Raw genomic sequence first — 22,171 nt, forward strand, 5'->3', positions numbered from 1 at the left:
TGTTCACTTTGTTCATGAAAAAGTAGCTAGTGGAGCTTTGTTTGTTTGTTATGTCCCTGGTCTGCATCAACTTGCATATGGCTTTACAAAGCCTCTCACTAAGCCTCAATTTTTGTAATTTTGACACAAGCTTAATGTTGTTGATGGTTTGGATTTTGAAATATGATAAAGTGGGTGAATGTTATCCTATGGTGATGTATGCATGTTGAATGCATGGGATATTTGTATGCACGTTAAATGTGTGATATCTGTGTGATGTGACTTATGCATGTGGTTAGAAGATTGATTTTAATTTGTTACTAAGCATCTTTACAGCTGGCAGCCAGTGTGTGGGTGTTGGTGTTTTATAAATTGTAATGCATCTAAGGGAATGAATTACCTTTCTTCCTCAATTCTCTCTGTGTGCCAAAGAAAAAACGAGGAAAGTTAATAGAGCCCGACTACCCAAACATCCAACGGCCAAACCCTCATGATTCAAGTGACGATTGCTACAAAAAAATGGGTAATTGCAGTGATTCCGTAATTCCTTCTATCGTCGATGATTCTAAAGATTCTTTGTCCATTTGTCGTCGTGGTTTGTTCATCTGTCGTCGGGGAGGGAGACGGGAAGGAGAGATGGGAGGGAAATAAAGCAGGAGACGGGGAAGGCACACGATGGGAGGGGGATGAGGAATGTCATGAGTATGAGACGAGGTGGGAGATGTTTTAAAGTTGTTTTCTTTTTTTTAATAATATTTTACTTTTTTTAAAAAAATAAAAATTTCAAAAAAAATATAAATGTGACATGTTTCACTTAACAGTTTTTTTTAATGATAGTTGCAATCAATTAGGTCCATTATCAACTCAACTCATCGCTCTAATGACACAACCATCGACTCAATTCATCACCTCTAATGACAGAAGCCTTTAACCTCATTTTCATTATAAATTCCATAACCTTCCTTCTCTTAAACCCTAAAAACTTCAACTTATCACCTTTAAAAATACTTTATTTCTTTGATGAATGGCCTCTAAAATATTGGTGATCGAAACTTCCATTTGAGCGAGGATGTTGTAATTCATACCAAAACTTAACAAAATATTATAAAAAAGAGGCTAAAACTTATTTTCATCAAAGGAATACATAACACATTTATACAATAGAACTTGTATAACAGTCTTAATAGACTTATTTAACAAACTCATAACAACCTCTAACAACCTTAACCAACCTAACTAATCACTAGCTAACTCACACAACACACACGTACACTAGCTGCAGCTGCCAACCATGCACGTAGCTTGTAGACATGCAACTATACTTCAACATTCTCCCCGTCCTTCTCACCTATCTCTTTCTCTGCCATCTTGTAACACCCCAACCCGTACCCGACCCGAATACGAGTCTGAGATGTCACATTGACTTTTTAAAACACTTTTCCTTACAAAATAACAAAACATTTGAACTTATTTTAAGAAAATACGATAATAAACTATTGAATTATATTTGTTATAAAATCTTGAGGCAAAAACGTATTTGTGATCAGTAAAATACGTATGAACAGTAATGAACAGTAACCTGTTACAGTACCGTGAACAGTAACTTGTTACAGTACCGATTACACAGATATTTCCAGATTGCAAATAGGGAACTGATTCCCCTGCTACAGTACTACTATAGTACTGCTACAGTACATCCGTAAAACGTACATAAAACCCGTAAAAATTAACCGTTCATTATTATACATTTACATTTACATAAATACGTTCAAAACATTAGAAAATACGATCAGAGCGTTCGTACTAACAACTTATTACATTTCTTACATGCCAACATATTATACACAATCAAAATACATACTTTATCAATTACTTCTGATCTGATCTTCTAGCAGTGTTGTTGTTTTTGCCACTCATATTCAGCTATTCTTGATTCTTGGTACCTATGTGTAAATCACTTACACGCTAAGTCATAGACTTAGTGAGGCATAATAATAATAACAATGGAATATAATAATGATGCCATAATAAAATGAAATGTAATGAAAACATCTATGCAATCCATGTAAGCTGCATAACAATGTACCTTACCAATAATCTCCTCAATTTAACCATCATGAATTCATATAATAAGTTCAATATATTCAATAGCCCTTGATACAATATTGAGAACCCGAGGTATATGAGTACTGTGAGGTTGTGCACTATGCTGTCACCACAGCTTGTATAAATTTGCACCGAAGTGCCACGTAGAATTTGTCCCGAAGGACCGCGTAGAAATGCACCGAAGTGTCACATAATATATCCCTAAGGACCACATAGAAATTCCTTAAGAATCATATACATATACCAATGATCAAGTAGGTGTCTCAAAAGACCTCATACATGTTCCAAAGAATACATATATATCCCCGAACGACCACGTAGAATTTTGTCCCGAAGGACCGCGTAGACCCTCTACTCTTGGCACGCCAACTATACCTATAGTTCTCATCTACATAACATGGGCTTTTATATTTCACTTAGTTTATATCGCGTAGACATATAACTTCTTACCTTTATCACATAGCTCATATCATTTTTTTTATGTAATCATATAACTCCATGCTGCATAACTGGTCTCATATTTTCATGTAATACATAAATAAGGTAAAACAATGCATATAACACACATAACATATGGTGATAGTAATGTACATATAGAAGTCATATTAGTCACATATTATTATTCATGTGTCAAGATATAAAATCTAGACTTATCACAAGTCTAGAACTGAATGTATTTCTATAATCATGTTATGCATATGCACTCACCTTAGCCTTACTTAATTTGACTCGATTCTAATCCTTCGATTGTTCTTACTTGTCACTTGTTCTGGAACTTGTTTAGGCTCAATGTCTACATAAACATAATTTCTGAGACAATTATCAAAAGCCTAAACCTTATCATTAAAGTCTAATAGCTTAAACAAATTTAATGAACCAAACTTCAACTTTTCTTTAGGGGGAAACGATTCCCCCCCTAGAGGGTATCGGTTCCCTCTGCATAATCTGTAAATTTTACTTTTCAAACCCAAAAATCATCAACTCTTCACTAAATTGTCTCATACAAATTTCCTTTCATACCACTAAACTTAACTACAACCATTTTAACTAACTTCTATCATTTCAACACTTTAAAATCTCCCATACTTCATTCAAATTCTTAAAACTAAGAATCATACCCAAATTTCAAACATGTTATTAATCAATTCTAACACTCCATACTCCTTAATTAACCTCTTGACAAGTCAAAAATCTTATTCAAACTTCAAAAACTCATCCATATCGAAATTTCATCTAAAAACCCATTTCTCAAATTTATCTATAAAACATTTATCTTGTTGTTTTAATGTCATATAAGTTTTCCTTTAGCTTATATAACATCCAAAATTCCATTTCCAAACTAAAAATCAAAGAAATGACCAAGGTTCAAATTCTTACCTTGAGCTTGGGTGTCTCACGTTGAGAGAAGAAGATGAAGAAGATAAGTCTATGAAAATCTCCTCAATTCATTCACATGGGTATTATAATACCCACAATTATTATTTTATTCTTTTATTTGCTCAATGACCCTTTTACCCTTATTATAATTCTATATTTACTATCATACCCAACACATAAAATTCCTCCATAAATCACTTGACTTATCACTTTATTTTAATTCACCAACTAAATTTATAAATTCTTACAATTTAGTCATTTACCCGGTAATTGGGATGTTACACATCTGCACTTGCTGTCGAAACAACACATGTGCAGACTTTGCCAGGGGTTTTGTCAACCCATCAGCAACTTGGTGATCTGCAGGCACATAGTTTACTTGAACAGCTCCACAAGCCACTTTCTCAAGCACAAATGTATATCTAATTCTATATGCTTCGATCGAGCATGAAACACCGGATTAGCACTCATGGCAATGGCACTTGTATTATCACTCCACACTACATGGACTGCAGCAACTGCTTCACCCATATCGGACAGTAATGACTGAATCCAAACCACTTCAGCCACTGTATCAACAATACTATGATACTCGGCCTCTGTTGTCGAGCGAGCCACAGTCTTCTGCCTCTTTGCACTTCACGAAACCAAATTACATCCGAGGAACACACACGAGCCAGAGACTGACCTATGATCATCAACGTTACTGGCCCAATCAGCATCAGAAAACGCAGTCAAGCAGTAAGATTCAGACGTAGAGGCCGACCTAAACACCAAGACATAGTGAACTGTCCCACTAAAATAGCACAACATTCTCTGAACAGTAAGCTAATGACCATCACAAGGACGATGCATATACTGGGCCACTCGATTAATGTTGAATGTTATATCTGGCCTTGTATGACTCAAATACAGCAAGGAACCAACAACACTTCTATTCATGCATGCATCTGTAAGTAACTTCCCAGCATCACATGTTAACTTGGGTGAAACCACCATTGGCATAGGTACTGACTTAGCATTAAGCATACTTGTCTGCTCCAGCAACTCGCGAATAAACTTACGTTGACTTAACACTAATTGATCAGACGACCTACTGACTTCAACACCAAGGAAGTAACCAAGCTCACCCAAGTCTTTTAAGGAGAATTTCTTACCAAACAGCCTAACAACTTCATCAATAACACCATTCGATTCACCTGTAATGATAATATCATCTACATACACCAAAACCAATGTACGAACTCAACCAACTCGTCGAACAAATAACGTCGCATCAACTGCTGTACCTTAGAACCCCAGCTCCAATAAAAAATGACGTAGCTTGGCATACCACATGCGCAGTGCTTGATGCAACCCATACAGCACCTTCTTTAACCTACAAACCAACCGACTGCCATCACTAGCCACTTGTTCAAAGCCTGGTGGTTGCACCATGCACACTTCTTCACCAAGCTCACCATTAAGAAACGAATTATTAACGTCCACCTGCGAGTTACTGCTAGCAATAACACAATATTCACTGTGGTAGCCTTTACCTCCGGGCTGAACGTGTCATTGAAGTCATGATCATGCACTTGTGAATACCCTCGTGCCACAAGCCGAGCTTTGTCCCTTAACACAGACCCATCAACATTGTACTTAACCTTGAACAACCACTTACATCCAACCGCTGCTCAACCTTCTGGTAATGGTTCAAGCACCCATGTACCATTCCTTACCAGTGAATCATACTCAGCAAGCACTGCCTCTTTCCATTTTGATTCTCGAAGAGCCTGACCAACCATGCATGGCTCACTAGCACTCCCTTAACTTGTGTAACAAACACTTTCGGTTTAAAGATACCTCGTTTACTGTGAGTGACCATCGGATGTTCATTATTAACCAATGAACATGTTGAGCCACCATCAGACTGTCTAGGGATACAAACCTGAACCGACTCATCCATCAGCACCTCACAAGGCTGGTCTACCTATCCTGGCACCATATTTTCCAAACTATCACCTGCATTAGTACTAACACTCTCAGTAGACTGACCGACACTCTACTGGAGGCCCTAACTTCAGTAGCCTCACGCACTTCCCCATTGCATACTGGTGCATGTCCAGTTTCTTGTCGAGCAGTTGGACTACGACCTGTACATACCTGTGAGGAATTACCACAAATACGTCGAGCACCAAGAACCACCATCAGTGACACCCCAATACCCGAGTTATCCGAAACTGTCATATCATTCTTGTCTATGTGTTCAGCAAATGGAAATACCTGCTCATTAAAAGTTACATAATGAGACATATATACTCGTCCATCAGGTGCTAAACATTGATACCATTGATGATTAATACTGTAACATAGGAAAACACATTGTTATGATATGTATGTAAGCTTATAAGGCTGAAACAATCGTAAATGAGGGAAGCACCTACAACCAAACACCCTTAGGTGATCATATGTTGGAGGTTTCCCAAATATCTTCTCAAAAGGAGTAAGCCTTTGAAGTACCTTAATTGACAGCCTATTCATTAGGTGGGTTGCTGTTACAACCGTAAACGACCAGAACTTCAAGGGTAGATATGCTCGAGCCAGTAGTGTCAATGGCATCTCAAACAAGTGTTTATGTTTTCTTTCCACAACCCTATTTTACTGGGATATGTGAAGACATGCCACCCAATGTTGAATCCCACATCGTGCAAGCACAGCTGATAGAGAACGAAACTCACCTCCCAGTCACTCTGCATAGCTTTAACCACCCGACCAAATTATATATGCTCTAACTGCTGAAACAACTGAAATGCTCGAACTGCCTACCCTTTTTCTTTCAACAAGTACACCCAAGTGTGTCTTGAAAACGCATCTACAAACGATACATAGTATCTGAATCCGTTTGACACAATATGCCCCAGACCCCATAGGTCAGTAAATACTAGCTGAAATGGATGTTCATATCGAGTTTCAGATGCATTAAATGGAAGCTTGTGGCTTTTACCCATATGACATGGAACACATGTTGGAAGCAACTCTTTATTCATATTACCTGGCAAAGGAACATTACATTGTTTACAAACTTGAAACAACACTTTATAAGATGGATGACCTAAACGATCATGACATAGTACACAACTACTACTACTAGACTTATAAGCCAAATTTTCTTAAGTATTTCTACCACAACCAGCCAGAAAATTGCCACTCATATAAGCCACTAGCCTCTCTTCCTCGCAGCAGCACAACACCATATTTTTCATCTCGAACCACACAATGATCAACATGAAATTCCAAAAACACTTTATTATCCCTAGCAAGTTTGGACACCGATATCAACTTCTTAGTTATTAAAGGTACATGCAGTAAATCACTTAACATTAAAGAATGAGATGCGATATGAACAGAAGCTCAACCAACTTTAACAATTGAAAGACCAGTACCATTGCCTTACCAGCACCTGTGTAATCTGAACCATCTACAACTTCTGCAGCATCAGAAGTAATGTGATAAGTAGCTCCTGAATCTACAAACCACGAGGCAGGGGAAAAATTTGTTACAGCTATATTTGCAAGTGGTCTGAGTCGATCTTGACTATCCAGACTTGCTGCACGTACACTCGGTTTGCTTCCACAAGCATAGACAATGGAATTGTAGTGACACACATTAGCTGTAAGCGATCGCTCCTTGTATGAGCTTCTCACATCTGACTCATCTACACCAGAAAATGACTTGTCAAACTTGTACCAACATCAATTGACAAGGAGATCATTTTTCCCACACAATTGACACTGAACCTTGGCACGCCCTTGACCCCGACCAGCCTGATTATTATATGTTGCATGCATGTCAGTCTTGACTTGATCTTGACGAGTATACCGATCACACCTATCATCCATAACATTCTTCACCTGTGCTACATTAGCAGCAACAACCATATTGTCAAAGCGAGTGAAATTCTTCTATTGAGTCTCAATATCAATAAGCACCGAGACTACTCCTTTCAATGTCAAGGCATCACAACTGGTTGATAATACAATGACGACCGACCTATATTCTGCTGACAAGCCATTCAAGATCGTGGCAATATGTTCAAGATCGGACACCGGGTTGCCACATGATGCTAAAGCATCACATATCTCTTTAACTTGAGAGATGTACATGAGCATCCCTAAGTCACCCTGATGAACTGCTTTGAGTTGATAATGCAAATTCATCACTGCCGTCGTCGATTTACAGGTAAAGATCTTGTTTATGGTATTCCATAACTGAGCAACCATTTCTGCCTCCATTAGATGTGGCAGCAAGGACGGATTAACCGTAGACAACAACCACGAGGCCAAGGCATTGTCTTGAGCCACAAAGACCTCATGATCTTCATTCTCAGCAATCGTTCCATCATCAAGTACAACCGTCACAGGCGGAAGAGTAATCGAGCCAGATAACAACTTCTCAAGATGATGACTTCTCACCGTTAACATCACTTGTTGTTTCCCCAACAGAAAGTTCCGATCGTCTAAAACAACGCTCAATCGTTTATTGGTGAACCCTTTCGGAGCAAGTCCCAAGCAGTCAGAACTGCTCACATCACCACCAGGGAGTGGAGAAATCAGAGGCGTCATATCACTAATGTACGCTCAGCTGAAGAATGAGCAGATTTTTACCACGCCACCAGATCACCAGCATCTGATACCATGTTGTAATTCATACCAGAACTTAACAAAATATTAAGAAAAGAGGCTAAAACTTATTTTCATCAAAGGAGTACATCAACACATTTATACAAGAGAACTTGTATAGCAAACTTAAAAGACTTATTTAACAAACTCATAACCAACCTCTAACAGCCTTAGTCAACCTAACTAATCACTAGCTAACTCACACAACACACACGTACACTAGCTGCAACTGCCAACCATGCACGTAGCTTGTAGACATGCAACTATACTTCAACAGAGGAGGAGCAACATATGTTCGCTCGAGCTGTAGCAAACTAAAATGTTCAGTACTAGATTTGTGAAGTGATGAAGAAAAAGAAGAAACAAAACAAAAAAAAGGAGAAAAAGGAAAAATAGGTTCTATAGGAATCTAAAACGGGGTTGTTTGGGAGTAAGTAATCAACTCGGCCTATAAATTGAGTTTCATAGGGCCCAGCTTACAGCCTTACGCTAATTGCACTGAACAAAACCAACTCAATTTCAGGATGCTGGGCTCCAGTTTCAAAAGGATGGTTCCAATGGCAAGGAAGTAATTGCCGAGCTCCTCTCTTACATCCGAGTTTACAAAGATGGTTCACTGGACAGATTGCCCGGCTCTCCCATCGTTCCACCTTTTACCCCCGACCCTGAAACCGACGTCTCCTTAAAGGACATAATCATCTCCGAAAACCCACCACTCTAAGCCAGAATTTACCTCCCAAAGCACCCACTTCACCTAAAGCTCCCCCTTTTAGTCTACTTCCATGGCGGCGGCTTTTCCTTCAAATCAGCTTTCTGTTTCGCCGAAACCAAGTTCATGAACTGCTTGTCTTGTTTAGCCAATGCTCTTGTCATCTCGATCGAGTATAGGCTAGCCCCCGACCACCCTCTCCCCATTGCTTATCATGATTGCTGGACTGCTCTACAATGGGTTGTTTCTCATAGTTCCAACGGCGTTTCCAACAAGGAGCCTTGGTTATCCACTTACACCGATTTCGATCGACTTTACGTCGGCGGTGACAGTTCCGGTGCCAACCTTGCTCATAACACACTGATGAGAGCAGGATAAGAGGCCTCCGCGGTGGTGTTAACATCAAGGGAGCTTTTCAAACACACCCTTATTTCAGGGGTTCAAGCCCGGTGGGGTCCGAGACTAAGGATGTGGAAGAACGGGAGAAGCTGGCGATGTACACCATATGGCACTTGGTGTATCAGGAGGCTTCCGGGGGTTTCGATAATCCGATGATGAATCCGGTGGTTGCCGGAGCTCCGAGCTTGGCCGGACTTGAATGTTCGAGGCTACTTGTTAGTGTCGCTGAGAAGGATTTATTGATGGATAGAGGGATTATGTGCTATGATGCAGTGAAGGAAAGTAGGTGGGAAGGGGAATTGGAGTTGATGGATGTTGAAGGAGAAGATCATGGCTTTCATATTTTGGTTTATGAATCCGAGAATATTATGAAACACATCCAACGCCTACCTTCTTTCCTTGTTTAATGTCCACAAAAACATGGGAGAGAAATCGGTTCAATTATGCTCCCACATCATCATAAGCTTTGAGTTTGTGATATTTTATGTTGTATCATTTCCATTTCGAATTATTAAGAATAATCATTTCAACCATTTAAATTTAAATCTAAATCGAGTCCATTTAAATTCAATGATTCAAATTTTGATGATCAAATAAAATTAGACCAAATTTAGATCAGGTCTAAATGGCAAATTTTCCTTTATAATACCATTATGCATCAAAACTTTAATGGACAATTGAATCATAATTCAATTGGTATATTTTGATAATTTGGGAATTCGAATTCATTTAATTACAATTGATTTGATTTAAAGAAATTATAGATATTTGAATATTATACTAAAAACTTGGATGTTATTTCCATATTAAAATATTTGTTTTTGTGGCGTAAGAATTTTGCATTATTATATAAAAAATCCATAAATTTTTTTAAAGAGTATCTCTTAACAGATTTGTTAGTGTTTTTAAAGAATTTTGCATTATCAAATAAAATATTTGTTTTTGTGGCGTAAGAATTTTCTTAAAATCCTATTAAGTAACCAACTAGGATTTTTAGTACTCCTCAATTCTCTAGCATTTTATTAGTGCATCTTCTGTCTTATTTGGATTCTTTTTTCATAGTTCCTCATAGCTTCGGTTACAGATGATTACTTGAGGTCATGTCATTCTTTTAGATCCCATGGGGCGTATAGGGGGAGGGCTCGACAGAGTGGTGACAAGGAGACTAGATTAAGAGTTTGCTCGCTGAATGTAGGCACATTAAATGCTAGGCTGCTGGAGCTAACCGGCGTACTTAATAATAGAAAAATAGATTTTGCATGTATTCAGGAGACTAGGTGGAAAGGGTCTCGCGCAAGAGAGTGTAATGGGTACAAGTTGTGGTATTCAGGCGTAGATAACGCTAGAAATGGGGTGGGTATCTTGGCATCCTCTAGGCACAAGGAAAATGTAGTTGAAGTTTGCAGATACCGGGATAGGATCATGATGATTAAGGTTATTATAGAAGAGGAAGTAGTGAATGTCCTTTCAGTGTACGCCCCACACGTTGGCCTAGGGGAGGGGGAGAAACGTTGCTTCTGGGATCAGTTAGATGATATACTTAGGAGCATTCCGGAGGACCAAAGAGTTTTCATAGGGGGAGACTTCAATGGCCATATAGGAAGTGCAACCGACGGGTATGACGGTGTTCATGGGGGTTTCGGTTATGGTAGCAGGAACGATGGGGGGCGTACGTTGCTTGATTTTGCTACTGCTCACGATTGGTGATCACTAACTCCTTCTTTAATAAGAGAGATGCGAACTTGATTACGTTTCATAGCGGGGACATTGTACCCAAATCGACTACATCTTAATTAGAAATCAGGAACGATGGGCTTGCATTGACTGTAAGGTGTTCCCTGAAGAGGCATGTGCATCACAACAAATTGTTGGTTTTGGTGTATCGCGTACCCCACGGGCGGAGCACTCATAGGAGGGCTAAACTTGGTAAACCTAGGATCCTCTGGAAGAACTTACATGGAGCGACAACTGATGACTTTAGGAGTAAGGTTTTGTCTAATACAAGTTTTGAAACTACAAACTCAAAAAATGCAGATATGTTATGGAAAAATATGGCAAATTCCATCAGAGATGTTGGCAAAAATACCCTTGGGTTGTCGACGGGGAAGGCCAAGGAACATAAAGAATCGTGGTGGTGGAACGACGAAGTCCAAACTAAGGTGAAGACAAAACAAACTTGCTTCAAGGAGTTTCTACAATGCAATGACGACGAAGAAAGGTCGAGAGCTAAACAAAGATACCAGGAGGCAAAGCGGGAAGCCAAGAAAACGGTAGCTAAAGCAAAGGATAAGGCATACGAGGAAATGTACAAGAGATTAGACACCAAGGAAGGACAAAATGGCATCTTCAGACTTGCAAAATCTAGGGAGATTAGGAAAAAGGATCTAGGTAACATTAGGTTTATTAAGGACAACAATGGTGTTCTTTTAGCGAAAGATCACGATATTAAGAGGGTTTGGGGTAGTTACTTCTTTAGCTTATTTAATGACGGTGCCTCTCCATGTAGAGATAGTATCGTTGATGGGTTAGCCGACTATCATACTACGGCCAATGACTGCCCTACAAGTAGGATTGGGTTTGAGGAAGTCAAAATGGCTCTTAGAAAGATGGGAAGGGACAAAGCTGTCGGTCCTGATCAAATTCCTATCACTGTGTGGTTGGCCCTAGGAGAAGAGGGAGTTAAGTGGTTGACCAACATCTTTAATATTATTCTAGAGACTGCCAAGATGCCAGAGGAGTGGAGAGAGTCTACGGTGATACCAATCTATAAAAATAAAGGAGATCCCAACGTTGTGGTAACTACAGAGGTATTAAACTCCTCAGCCATACCATGAAGCTATGGGAAAGGGTGATAGAGGCTAGGTTGAGACAAGTTACTAGGGTTTCGGAAAACCAATTTGGCTTTATGCCAGGCAGGTCTACCACGGAGGCGATTCATCTACTTCGACGGCTTATGGAGAAATATAGGGAAAAGTCTAGAGATCTTCACATGGCGTTCATTGACCTTGAGAAGGCTTATGATAGTGTTCCCCGCGATACGATCTGGAAGACTTTGGAAACGAGACGGATCCCAACTGCTTATATCCGGGCGATTCGTGATATGTACTGTAGATCTACTACTTACGTCAGGACTACAGTTGGCGACACCGAGGCATTCCCGGTGGAAATCGGACTCCACCAGGGGTCGGCTCTTAGCCCTTACATCTTCGCCTTGATCATGGACGACATCTATTGTGCGACACCAGACGGTGTACCATGGTGTATGCTTTTCGCTGACGACATTGTCTTAGTTGCTGAAACAAAATCTGAGTTGAATAGTAGACTGGCTACCTGGAAGACTGCTTTGGAAGAAAAAGGTTTAAGGATCAATATTGAAAAGACAGAGTATTTATGTTCAAACTTCAATGGGAACCAAAACGATGAAGATGTAGAAGTATGCATAGAAGGACACGTTCTCCCTCAAAGGATTGTTTCAAGTACCTAGGGTCTATGATACATAAAGATGGGGGTGTAGATGATGACGTTACACACCGTATAAAGGCGGGATGGCTAAAGTGGAGGGCCGCTACTGGAGTTCTGTGTGACAAGAAGGTCCCTCTAAAACTTAAGGGAAAATTTTATAGAATGGCAATAAGACCAGCGCTGTTGTATGGATCAGAATGTTGGGCAACCAAGAAGGATCACGTAAGGAGGATTGAGGCCGCAGAAATGAGAATGCTTCGATGGACATGTGGTAAGACTCTGAGGGATATGACGACAAACTCTGCTATTAGGATGTCCTTGGGGGTGGTGTCTGTTTCCGAAAAATTGAGGGAGGGAAGACTACGGTGGTTTGGGCATGTCCTTAGGCGACTACCGTCGGATGCGGTAAGGAGGGTAGAGTCGATTACAGTCGACGGTGCCAGAAGGAAAGGACGACCAAGGCGAAAGTGGGAAGACTGCTTGAGATCTGATTTGAGGGATTTAGCCCTTACCGAAGACATGACCTCTGATAGGAAAATATGGAGGCTAAAGACTAGGGTAGTCGAGTAGTGTGGGTCACATCTATAGGGTGTATCATCTCTGTCTTCTTTTAATGTCTTTGTAGTATTTTCCATGACTTATACTTTTTATACGTTTCTGTTATTGGTATTTATGAAGGATTAGAACTGGGCTTGCTAACGTTGACTTCTGTGTATCATTCTCTTCATGTTTCCTCTTTTAAATTTAGCCGGATCTTATCTTATGTTTATGTCTATATGCAGAGATTCTTTCGCAGGGATAATTATGCAGGGATTAATTCCCGTTACAGACGCACATATGATTTTAATGACTGCATATGAATACTGTTTAGCTATGTATTTATGTATTTATTTATACATGCATTGCATTTTATCTAAATTTTTAATTTTCTGACTGCCGGAGGTCTTCCACGGAAGTTACTCTCAACCTGGCGTTGGGGGTAGCCTACTACCCTACCTCCCCCTTACCCCATACATATGGGAATTGGGTTTTGTTGTTGTTGTTGTTGTTGTCTTAACAGATTTGTTAGAAAACAACTTCAAACTATTTACGTAGGACTCTCGGGCAGACATGCACAAAGTCGGATTTAAATCTGATCCGGATCGGATAAAAATTGATCTAGTTTTTTTACCTAGCCAAAAAACCGGTTTATAAAAAACCGGTTCGAATCCTAACTGATTTAGAGGGTCGGATGGTGTAATCGGTTTCTGTTTGAAAAAACCCGATTTTTTTTAAAAACCGATTTTAATATTATTAAAATTGCATCGTCATCAATTGCAACAAAGTTTACGATAATTGAAATACTTAAATACTTTCAAATTCGATAAATTCAAATACTTAAAAATTCCAAGTTCGATAAATTTAAATACTTAAAAACTTCCGAGTTTTTTAAACCCATATCGGTTTTTTTCGGATAAAAAAACGATTTTTTAACCGATTTTTTTCAAATCAGTTTTTAATCTGGTAAAAAAACCGATCGTCCAATTTTTTTCCAAACCGGTTATATTATCCGGTTTTAAAATATCCGATCCGGTTTAAAAAACCGATTTTTCCCAAATCCAGTTTCGGATACTTTTTACACAAAATCGGATATTCGAATTTTTTGTACACCTCTACTCTCAGGTCCTATAAAACACATTTAATTGTCCTCGCGTTTGTTTTATAAGTCGGAAGACTTATCAACTTTTTCAAATAAAATCATTTAATTTTAGTTAGAAACAATAACAAATGCATAAAACTCATTTTTTGTAAAACACAATATCTAATCTCATTTTTCGTAAAACAGAAAATCTGATCATACTTTTTAGATCATCCTACGCGAACACTTTGAAGAGTATTTTTCTAACAAATCTATTAGGGGTATTTTTCAAGAAAAATAATTATGGGGTTTTTTAATATAATATCGCCTAATAATTTAGTGGACATCCTTTTCATATTAAATGATTTTTTGTATTTATATGATGAATTATTTCCGTTTTCTTCCTCATGGTCTCCACAAAAATAAAATCACCTACCCTACCATACATAACATGTAATTTTTAAATATCTACAGGTAATTTTAATTATTATAATGTCTTTATTTTTTTCCAATTATCTCTCTATTTTACAAAATAAAAAAAAAATATGTAGGGATGGGCTTTTACCCTAAAATTCCGAGCAGATCCAGGATGGGTGGAAGGTTTTAAGTTTAGGGTCGAGGTCAGTACGGCCGAATAACCAACACGTCCAGTCCAGCCCCGCCCGTACCCATCCCTAATTTTGTCCGAATCGGAAACATAACATTCGCGAAGTAATTTCTGGAAAAAGAGCTCGAAGGGCAAGGCTATTGAAAGAAACGTGCAACTGCCGAGAACCGACTCCGATAACACTTTCGATACATTGATATCTACTAGCCAACACAATCCAAGATATTCTCCAAACATCTACAAACAATGAATCAGAAGAAACTAGTACTTTTTGCTCTACGTGCAAATGATTATGAACCAAACTACGAGTAATCAATCGGGCTTCAAATTCGATAAGATCTGCTACTTTCTGTACAACATACCTGGTTCGAGATCAGGAGTTAACAAAAAGACCAGCCTTCTATAGCCGCAGCTTATGCGTGTTTGGTCTTGTAAGTGCTTTCGCAAAGTAATCACGGATCTCGGGAACTATCCGCTGGACTAGATGCAAGTGCCTGCAACACAACGCGAAGCTCGACTTAAGTACATACAGTTAAGTTCCTAAAGAAGAGCACGGTCATGGAAAATCTTAAGTACATACCCAGGTCTTGCACTCAATTCATCGAAATGTTCCAAGATAAATATGATGCAAGTGTGCCTCAACGATATGGCATGAAAAGCTTCAGACAGCTCATACATGCTCGAAACATTTTCAAGCAATATATCCTTCAATGAAAACATAGCGATGATCAGATGCCAATCCCAGATTTTAAGGGCAACGAAAGGATTCAGAATATCTACAGATAACCTCTTCGGCTCACCTGTGCAATGGTATATTCGCAAAGTCGCTTAAGTCCCTCCAAAAGATATTGATCAGCTGCTCTGAGCAGATCTTGTGCGATATCCAATGTAACATCTACTGATCCAGTATATATGAATCTGTACAATGATGTAAAAAGAATTATGCTAAAAAAGAATACATTGATGTAAATCCGATGTATATACATTGGGATCAAATAATTGCAATACCTCATCATCAACTCAAAAACCTCCCACTTAATGTTCGGAATTTCAATATCCCTTGCATCTTTTTCCTGCAATACAGGCCAAGAGGGATTTTTAAAAGAATCTCGTGTAGCTTGACATCATCATCTCTGTCCTCTAGCAAGAACTATAGGTCTAAGTGTAAAGCTAAAGTGATAATGAGTACTTGAAATCCTGTATTTTGAAAAAGAATGATATAAGGCTACCAGGAATAAATGAAAAGGCCCAAGTCCCAAAAAATGAGTTTTAGAGTTCTTCCAGAATCATCAGAAATTGAGCAATACAATGTGGACTCTCCCATTTGTTAGAAAGTACATGAATAAAAATTCCAGCCCCAAAACCAAGGATGAAGATAGCCCTGGGCCCCCTCTTGAGAATAGAAGGGACGGACAACTGGAAAATTAAAAGGATGCAAAAGGGAAATCACCCGATAACCACCATCAAACATAGCACGAAATGCATCTGAAGAAGCAAGAAGGCAGATTCTGTGAGCATAGAATCGTCTACCTGCAAGAGGAGAGAAATAAAGGATCTTACTTGCAACAAAAGCTATATTTTGACATGTAACCAATTATTTTGACATAGCAAGCATCAGAGCCTTAGGTAAGCAAATCGTATAACCTTCAACTAGGAAGGTGACATCAGATAAGGTGGCGTTGTTCACGTATTGCTCCCCCAAATAGACCTGCATTTAAGTTGTATATTATAACAGGAACTTAAATTGAACATCCATAGTATGAACTATTCTCCTCCTCATAACCAATTATGAGAAATTGAGAATGTCGTGGATCTACCCTTGCAATTTGAAACAATTAGTCTTGCAATAACTATGGAACAGTATATGGCCAGGCATAACACCGGTTTCTCGGAATGATATTAATTCAGGCAATGGAAATGAATGACGCTCTAACCAATTTACAAACTCCTTGTGGTGTTGGAGATGGGGAGCTGCATCCATAGGAGAAAGTGTCATAGCTTTGTTGGATAACTTGTACAGAGCTACAGCACCATCAAGTTGCTGTTTAGCACTTGTAGAACCAAGAAGACCAAGAAGCAGTTCAAGTCCTGCATGAAAACAGAGAACAATCAGCCCCTCAAAGCAACAAAACATTTGCGATCCATTTATGCAGTATGCTGCTTTAAATTGCACAAAACACAGAATATGACTGATTTTGAGTAACTGGGGAAACGGTAAAGAAAATGACCATTATAATCAATGAATATAGTTCTATGGTCATCAGGGGAACAAAGATGAGCTAGAGCTAAAGCCACTCGTCTTTGGACTGGCTTCTCTGCAACACGCATGAGATACAGCAAATGGTTCAAAACCTACAAAGATAAATAAATCAAATGAGACCTAAAACATAAAGAGCATTGGACAGCCAGACATTTCATCAGTCCAAATTCATAAAGATATAAAAGGCAAAGGGTAGTTATAGGAATGAAAATGCTTACTCGCCCATGAATCTTCTCCTCTAATCTTTTCAGTGTCTTGGCTACACAATCTTTTGTTGCCTGAAAGTACCATAAACCAATCATATTAAACAAGGAAAACTAAAGACAAAGCAATGAGCTAGTGAAGTTTTGATTTCTTATGGATATCATGCAGCAACTAAGAAACTAGTAGCATGGAAACTAAAAGAGTAAAAAGGCAACATCTAACAGGATTGACGTACTTGAACTATAAATTCTCCATCTTGCAGCCGTTGGACTCCCCCCACCCTAATAAAACCGGATACATTATCCTACAAGAGAAGAATATATTAACGTGTACCACGACACCAAAAAATAAATCCAGGCACTTTTTAAAGGTTGTCAACTACCACACTCTACCATACCTCATTATCTGCAAGACCATAAAGAGCAAAGGCAGCATTGTGTTGCAAAGATCCATTCTTTGAATCTAGAAGCTTCAACAAAGGAACCAAACCACCACTATGCACAATACCAGCTTGATTGTGTGGGTCCTGCAAACAAAATTATATTTTATTGACAAAGAGTTATCTACTAATTCCAGTTTATGAAGAAAGGAAATTTAGCAGACTATTAAGTTTCACAGATGCAACTATAAAGACCTCTTCAAGTAAGCAGAAACCTCGGAAACAAGAAAAAAAACAAAGACAATAGAACAAGCCCTTTCTGTTCAATGCTGAGGAACAAAGTTTTATTAAGATATCAAGCCAAAAAAATGATATGCAAACATGCATGAGCCATGATGAAAATTGTGAGAGGCAGGATATTTTGAAGAGTGGAAGGGATGCATCTGACAAAACCATCATAATTACATGACTTGCAACAATTGTGAAACCAAAATAACAAGCAGGTATATTGACAGGTAATGGAAGAAATTTAGTCTTAGAAACTAGCAGGAATTCATAAACAACATTAACTTCAAATTTTATTTAAAAAGAAAATATTTTAAGTAGACAAAATTAATCACATTATTATCACAGAAAAAAGGATAAGCATTAGATTGAAGGCCAAGGCCAATAAGCATCTTTCACAGCAGTAATAACAACTTGAAATTGTTCAAGGGAAATAGCAATAATAACCTGTGCCAACCTCCCCAAAGCGAAGGCTGACATCTCTTTCAGCTGTACATCAGGAGAGTGAAGCATTTCAATCAAGGGTCGAACAGCACCCCTTTGTACAATATGAACCTGCAAAATCCAAAGTAGCATGTGTCAAAAAGGAGAAACGAGGATAAATTAAGGAGAAGGGAATGAAAATTATAAGCATAGAGACCAATGCTCAAGGAAAAAGGGCAGCACGTGAAAAGCTAAATTCATACAAATACTAGGGCAGTAATTCCAGAGTCAATAACTGTATTTCATCATAAATTGACAAATAGATCCAAGAAGAAGCATCTTAAGACTAGTTAAGTATGAAGAGAATGGACAGTCTTCACCTTGCAATCAGAATCAGTTGCGGCAAATTGTCCAAGCAATAAAGCTGCCTCCCTTTGGCTCTCCGGGCAGCAGGAGCTGTTTTCCAATAAAACAATCGATTAATATAAAAAGGAGAAACCTTGATAAAATGCAAATCAAAAGAACAGCCCAAAAAAAATTATAACCTATGTTAGAAGTAAAACACGTTAAAGAAACACGAAACCAAATTAAACATACTTAAGCAAGCCAATGACAGGTTGCAGAGCTCCAGCAGCAATAACTTCTTTTTTTATGTTTGGCGATGAATGCACCAGATTGCCAATCACACCAACCTACAAGCCAATTGGAAATTTTTTTATGGAACAACTGATAAAAAATAAATTAAAACCCAATGGAATTAGCCTAAAAAGCATCCAAGTTATGTTACTCCTACTCCTTATTTGTCTTGAAGCACCCGTGCCCTACACATATCGGACATGGATATGATGAGGATATAAGCCTTGAAGGACTCCCAAAATGCATGGAAATCTTGAAAAGATTTAGCATTGACGTATCCCCATGTCCAACACCACACACCCAAAGCTAAGTAACATAAACAACAAGAATCCTACCGCTTCATAGTGTATAGCAGCATCCTCTGATCTTAGCATTAAGATGAGAGTAGGTAGAGCATTGCATTCAACAATCTGCAAAGCCATAGTATTCACTCCATTAACCAGCACTTAAGGCAGTTTTATCCACACCACCTTCCAGAGGCAGATCTGTTACCTGATTCTTGTTTTCATCATTTTTGAAAGCTAGGGTTCGTAATGCTCCAGCAGCTGCTCTTTGCACCTTTGTATCAGTAAACTCAAGCAACTCAACAAGAGGTGGAATCCCACCTTCCATTCTATCAAACCAATCAAGATAATTAATAGAATAAACAAGGAGCTGCAAATAAATTCTGTTAAAACTGCACAATTTTAGCAAACCTGACACGGGTTTTAATGCTGCTATTCTCATGAGCAAGGTTGGTGACAGCATCAGCAGCTCTTCTGATGACGCTGATCACAGCACGAGAAATAGAACTATCCTTGTGCCGGCGCAACAAATTCATGAGATGTGACAAGGCCCCAGAATCAACTATAAGTTGCTGATGTTCTGGCTGTTATCAGCAAAGGCAATAAAGAATTTACCAGATCCAATGATTAACAAGAGTGAATAACTAACATATTTCCATTAATACCAGGAACATAAATCATGCAAACCCAGAAAAATACCAGATTCAAAATATAGCCAAGATTTAGTGGTTTAGCAATAAAATCATCTCTACCCTATATTAACAGATTAGTATAACTTGAATTTCTCCATGTTTAACTTGTGCTGCCATCAAGCATTATTCCTCAAATTATCTATATCACGAAACAAGTGAACTTCTAATATATAATTCAAATTTTAAAACGTAAACTACAGCTCATACTACGCAAAATTATATAAAATACAAGTATGGTAGTAACAACCATCTTTACTCTTTTTTTTGGTTATAAAAGGAGAAATATTCACTAAAATCACCTTCACAGCGAGAAGCCCCAGTGCAAAAGCACTTCCTTTTTCAACTTCGTGCTCTAAAGGCTTCGGACTTAGGTCACCATAGTCGCATGGCGGCGCTTGCAGATGCTTCACTAAAGCCGGAACCGCACCACCTTCAACGATCACATTAACAACTTCCTCTTCCAAAAATAAATAAAAAAACATAGATCATTACCGTTAATCATGAAATTTAGAAGGGAAAAAAATCAGTAAAAATACAACACGAAATAAAGGCGAGAAAATTCAAAATAGAATGAGATCGGAATTTGCAACTGAAGATTTTCAAAATTTTACCGTTCTTGGCGAGCTCAGCTAGTACGTGAGTTGCACGCTTGGCAGAGGTGCGATCTGATTCGCTCCAAGAGAAGGCGGATTCGAGTACGCTAACCTGAGCGGTTACTTCGGCCAAGAGTGCACAGCGTGAGTCGCCGTTGGGGACGGTGATTTCACGGCCCTCTTGGATCTCTTCCTCTAGTTTCCGTTTTTGCCCCTTTCGTTCTGGGAGGCCTTCTTCCTCCGGACGCTGAAGCTCCATATAGAAATAGTGAATAAGAAAGAAAATGAAGACTCTAAAAACGGTGAGAGAAGATTTTATCAGAAATAGGAAACGTGATTTGACAGAGAAAGCTAGAGACTAGATCAAGGGTATTTTGGGCATTTAACAAAAACAGAGCTTTTCCTTCATTTTCCCCCTTTATGAAAGATTAAACCGGCCCGCCATATTATTATTTCCTGGTTTCTTGTTCTAATTTTTTTATTATTATTTGATTAATCAATTTCAAAAGATAACCATCATATGACAAATTTGACCCTAATTTGAATGCCTTTGAAAATATTTTAAAGTTGACGATTTTAAAAGATTTGACTTTTATAGGACTAATTTGACCCTAACTTTGAGTATATATATATATATATATATAATCCACATAAACTATATAAAATTAATAAATTTTATATTAATTTATAAAAATTAGATTTAAATAAAAAATGACTTAAATTAAATTAGAATTTATAAACCATAAATAAATATCTTTTAACTCACAGTAAAATAATATCTCTTTTTAACTTAAATCTTAAACCTCTAAATCTCAAACCCTAAAACATATAATTTAATTCCAAAACTTTAAATCATAAACCTTAAACTACCAATCACAAATCATAAAACCTTAAATCTTAAAAATTAACTCTAAAAGGAAAAATATTAGTTTATTGTGAATTAAAGAAATATTTATATATGAGTTATAAATTTAATTAAATTTAAGTTATTTATTCATTTAAATTTAATAACAATAAATATAAGTTATATATATATATATTGATATTAATTATAAAATGAATTTTTATTCTTTTTAAATGTTTCGGGTTTGATAGGTGTAAATATGTATTATTAATATTTAATAGATTACTTTTTTGAGAGAGATTATCTTATAAACATATCATGTTATTAAAAAAGATAATATAAAATGCTATATATATATAGTATTCTTTATCTAGTAAAAAAACGAAACTAATTTAATAATTTAAATAATTTTGAATTTATCAAGGGACATCAATAATTAAAAAATGTTATTTTCTCTTGAGATCTTAAATGTTGGATTCAAATAAATGTGTCTGCAGAGCGTGTGATATTAATTATTTAAGAAAGATTATAAACAGATATTGCCCTTCTAATCATCCCACATTATTAAGAAAAATAATTAAAATGATTTTTAAAATTTAAAAATATAACTCTATATAAATGAATCTTAATTTATTTTGTTTATATGCTTAAAT

General features: G+C 37.7%; 1 protein-coding gene and 1 pseudogene across 1 annotated transcript; one reads left to right on the top strand and one right to left on the bottom strand.

The window, feature by feature from the left end:
• The first annotated feature begins 8,380 nt into the window (after positions 1–8,380).
• Positions 8,381–9,650, top strand: LOC120206626 (annotated as a pseudogene).
• Positions 9,651–15,076: 5,426 nt separating this feature from the next.
• On the bottom strand, positions 15,077–20,953 carry LOC120206781 (ARM REPEAT PROTEIN INTERACTING WITH ABF2-like). Its single transcript, XM_039206375.1, has 19 exons — positions 20,693–20,953; positions 20,381–20,538; positions 19,801–19,973; positions 19,598–19,718; positions 19,441–19,515; positions 19,067–19,161; positions 18,850–18,925; positions 18,494–18,601; positions 17,780–17,908; positions 17,618–17,686; positions 17,397–17,456; positions 17,147–17,270; positions 16,861–17,006; positions 16,563–16,626; positions 16,369–16,448; positions 15,927–15,991; positions 15,719–15,836; positions 15,499–15,623; positions 15,077–15,412 (listed from the first exon to the last, which is right to left on the bottom strand). Exons 1-19 carry the CDS (start codon positions 20,931–20,933, stop codon positions 15,319–15,321), a joined length of 2,121 nt encoding a protein of 706 aa, XP_039062306.1. The 5' UTR covers positions 20,934–20,953; the 3' UTR covers positions 15,077–15,318.
• Between the last annotated feature and the right edge of the window lie 1,218 nt (positions 20,954–22,171).

The sequence above is a fragment of the Hibiscus syriacus genome, unplaced genomic scaffold (assembly GCF_006381635.1).
Source record: "Hibiscus syriacus cultivar Baekdansim isolate YM2019G1 unplaced genomic scaffold, ASM638163v2 tig00013960_pilon, whole genome shotgun sequence".
Classification (NCBI taxonomy): Eukaryota; Viridiplantae; Streptophyta; class Magnoliopsida; order Malvales; family Malvaceae; genus Hibiscus; species Hibiscus syriacus.

What these genes read in the sequence shown, in the direction of transcription:
- LOC120206781 (XM_039206375.1), bottom strand. Translation starts at nt 20,933, where the DNA reads ATGGAGCTTCAGCGTCCGGAGGAAGAAGGCCTCCCAGAACGAAAGGGG. An exon ending in ATGGTCTTGCAGATAATGAG is followed by an intron (nt 17,687 to 17,779) that starts GTATGGTAGAGT and finishes CTTCTCTTGTAG; the next exon opens with GATAATGTATCCGGTTTTAT. An exon ending in TCCAACACCACAAGGAGTTT is followed by an intron (nt 16,627 to 16,860) that starts GTAAATTGGTTA and finishes ACTTAAATGCAG; the next exon opens with GTCTATTTGGGGGAGCAATA.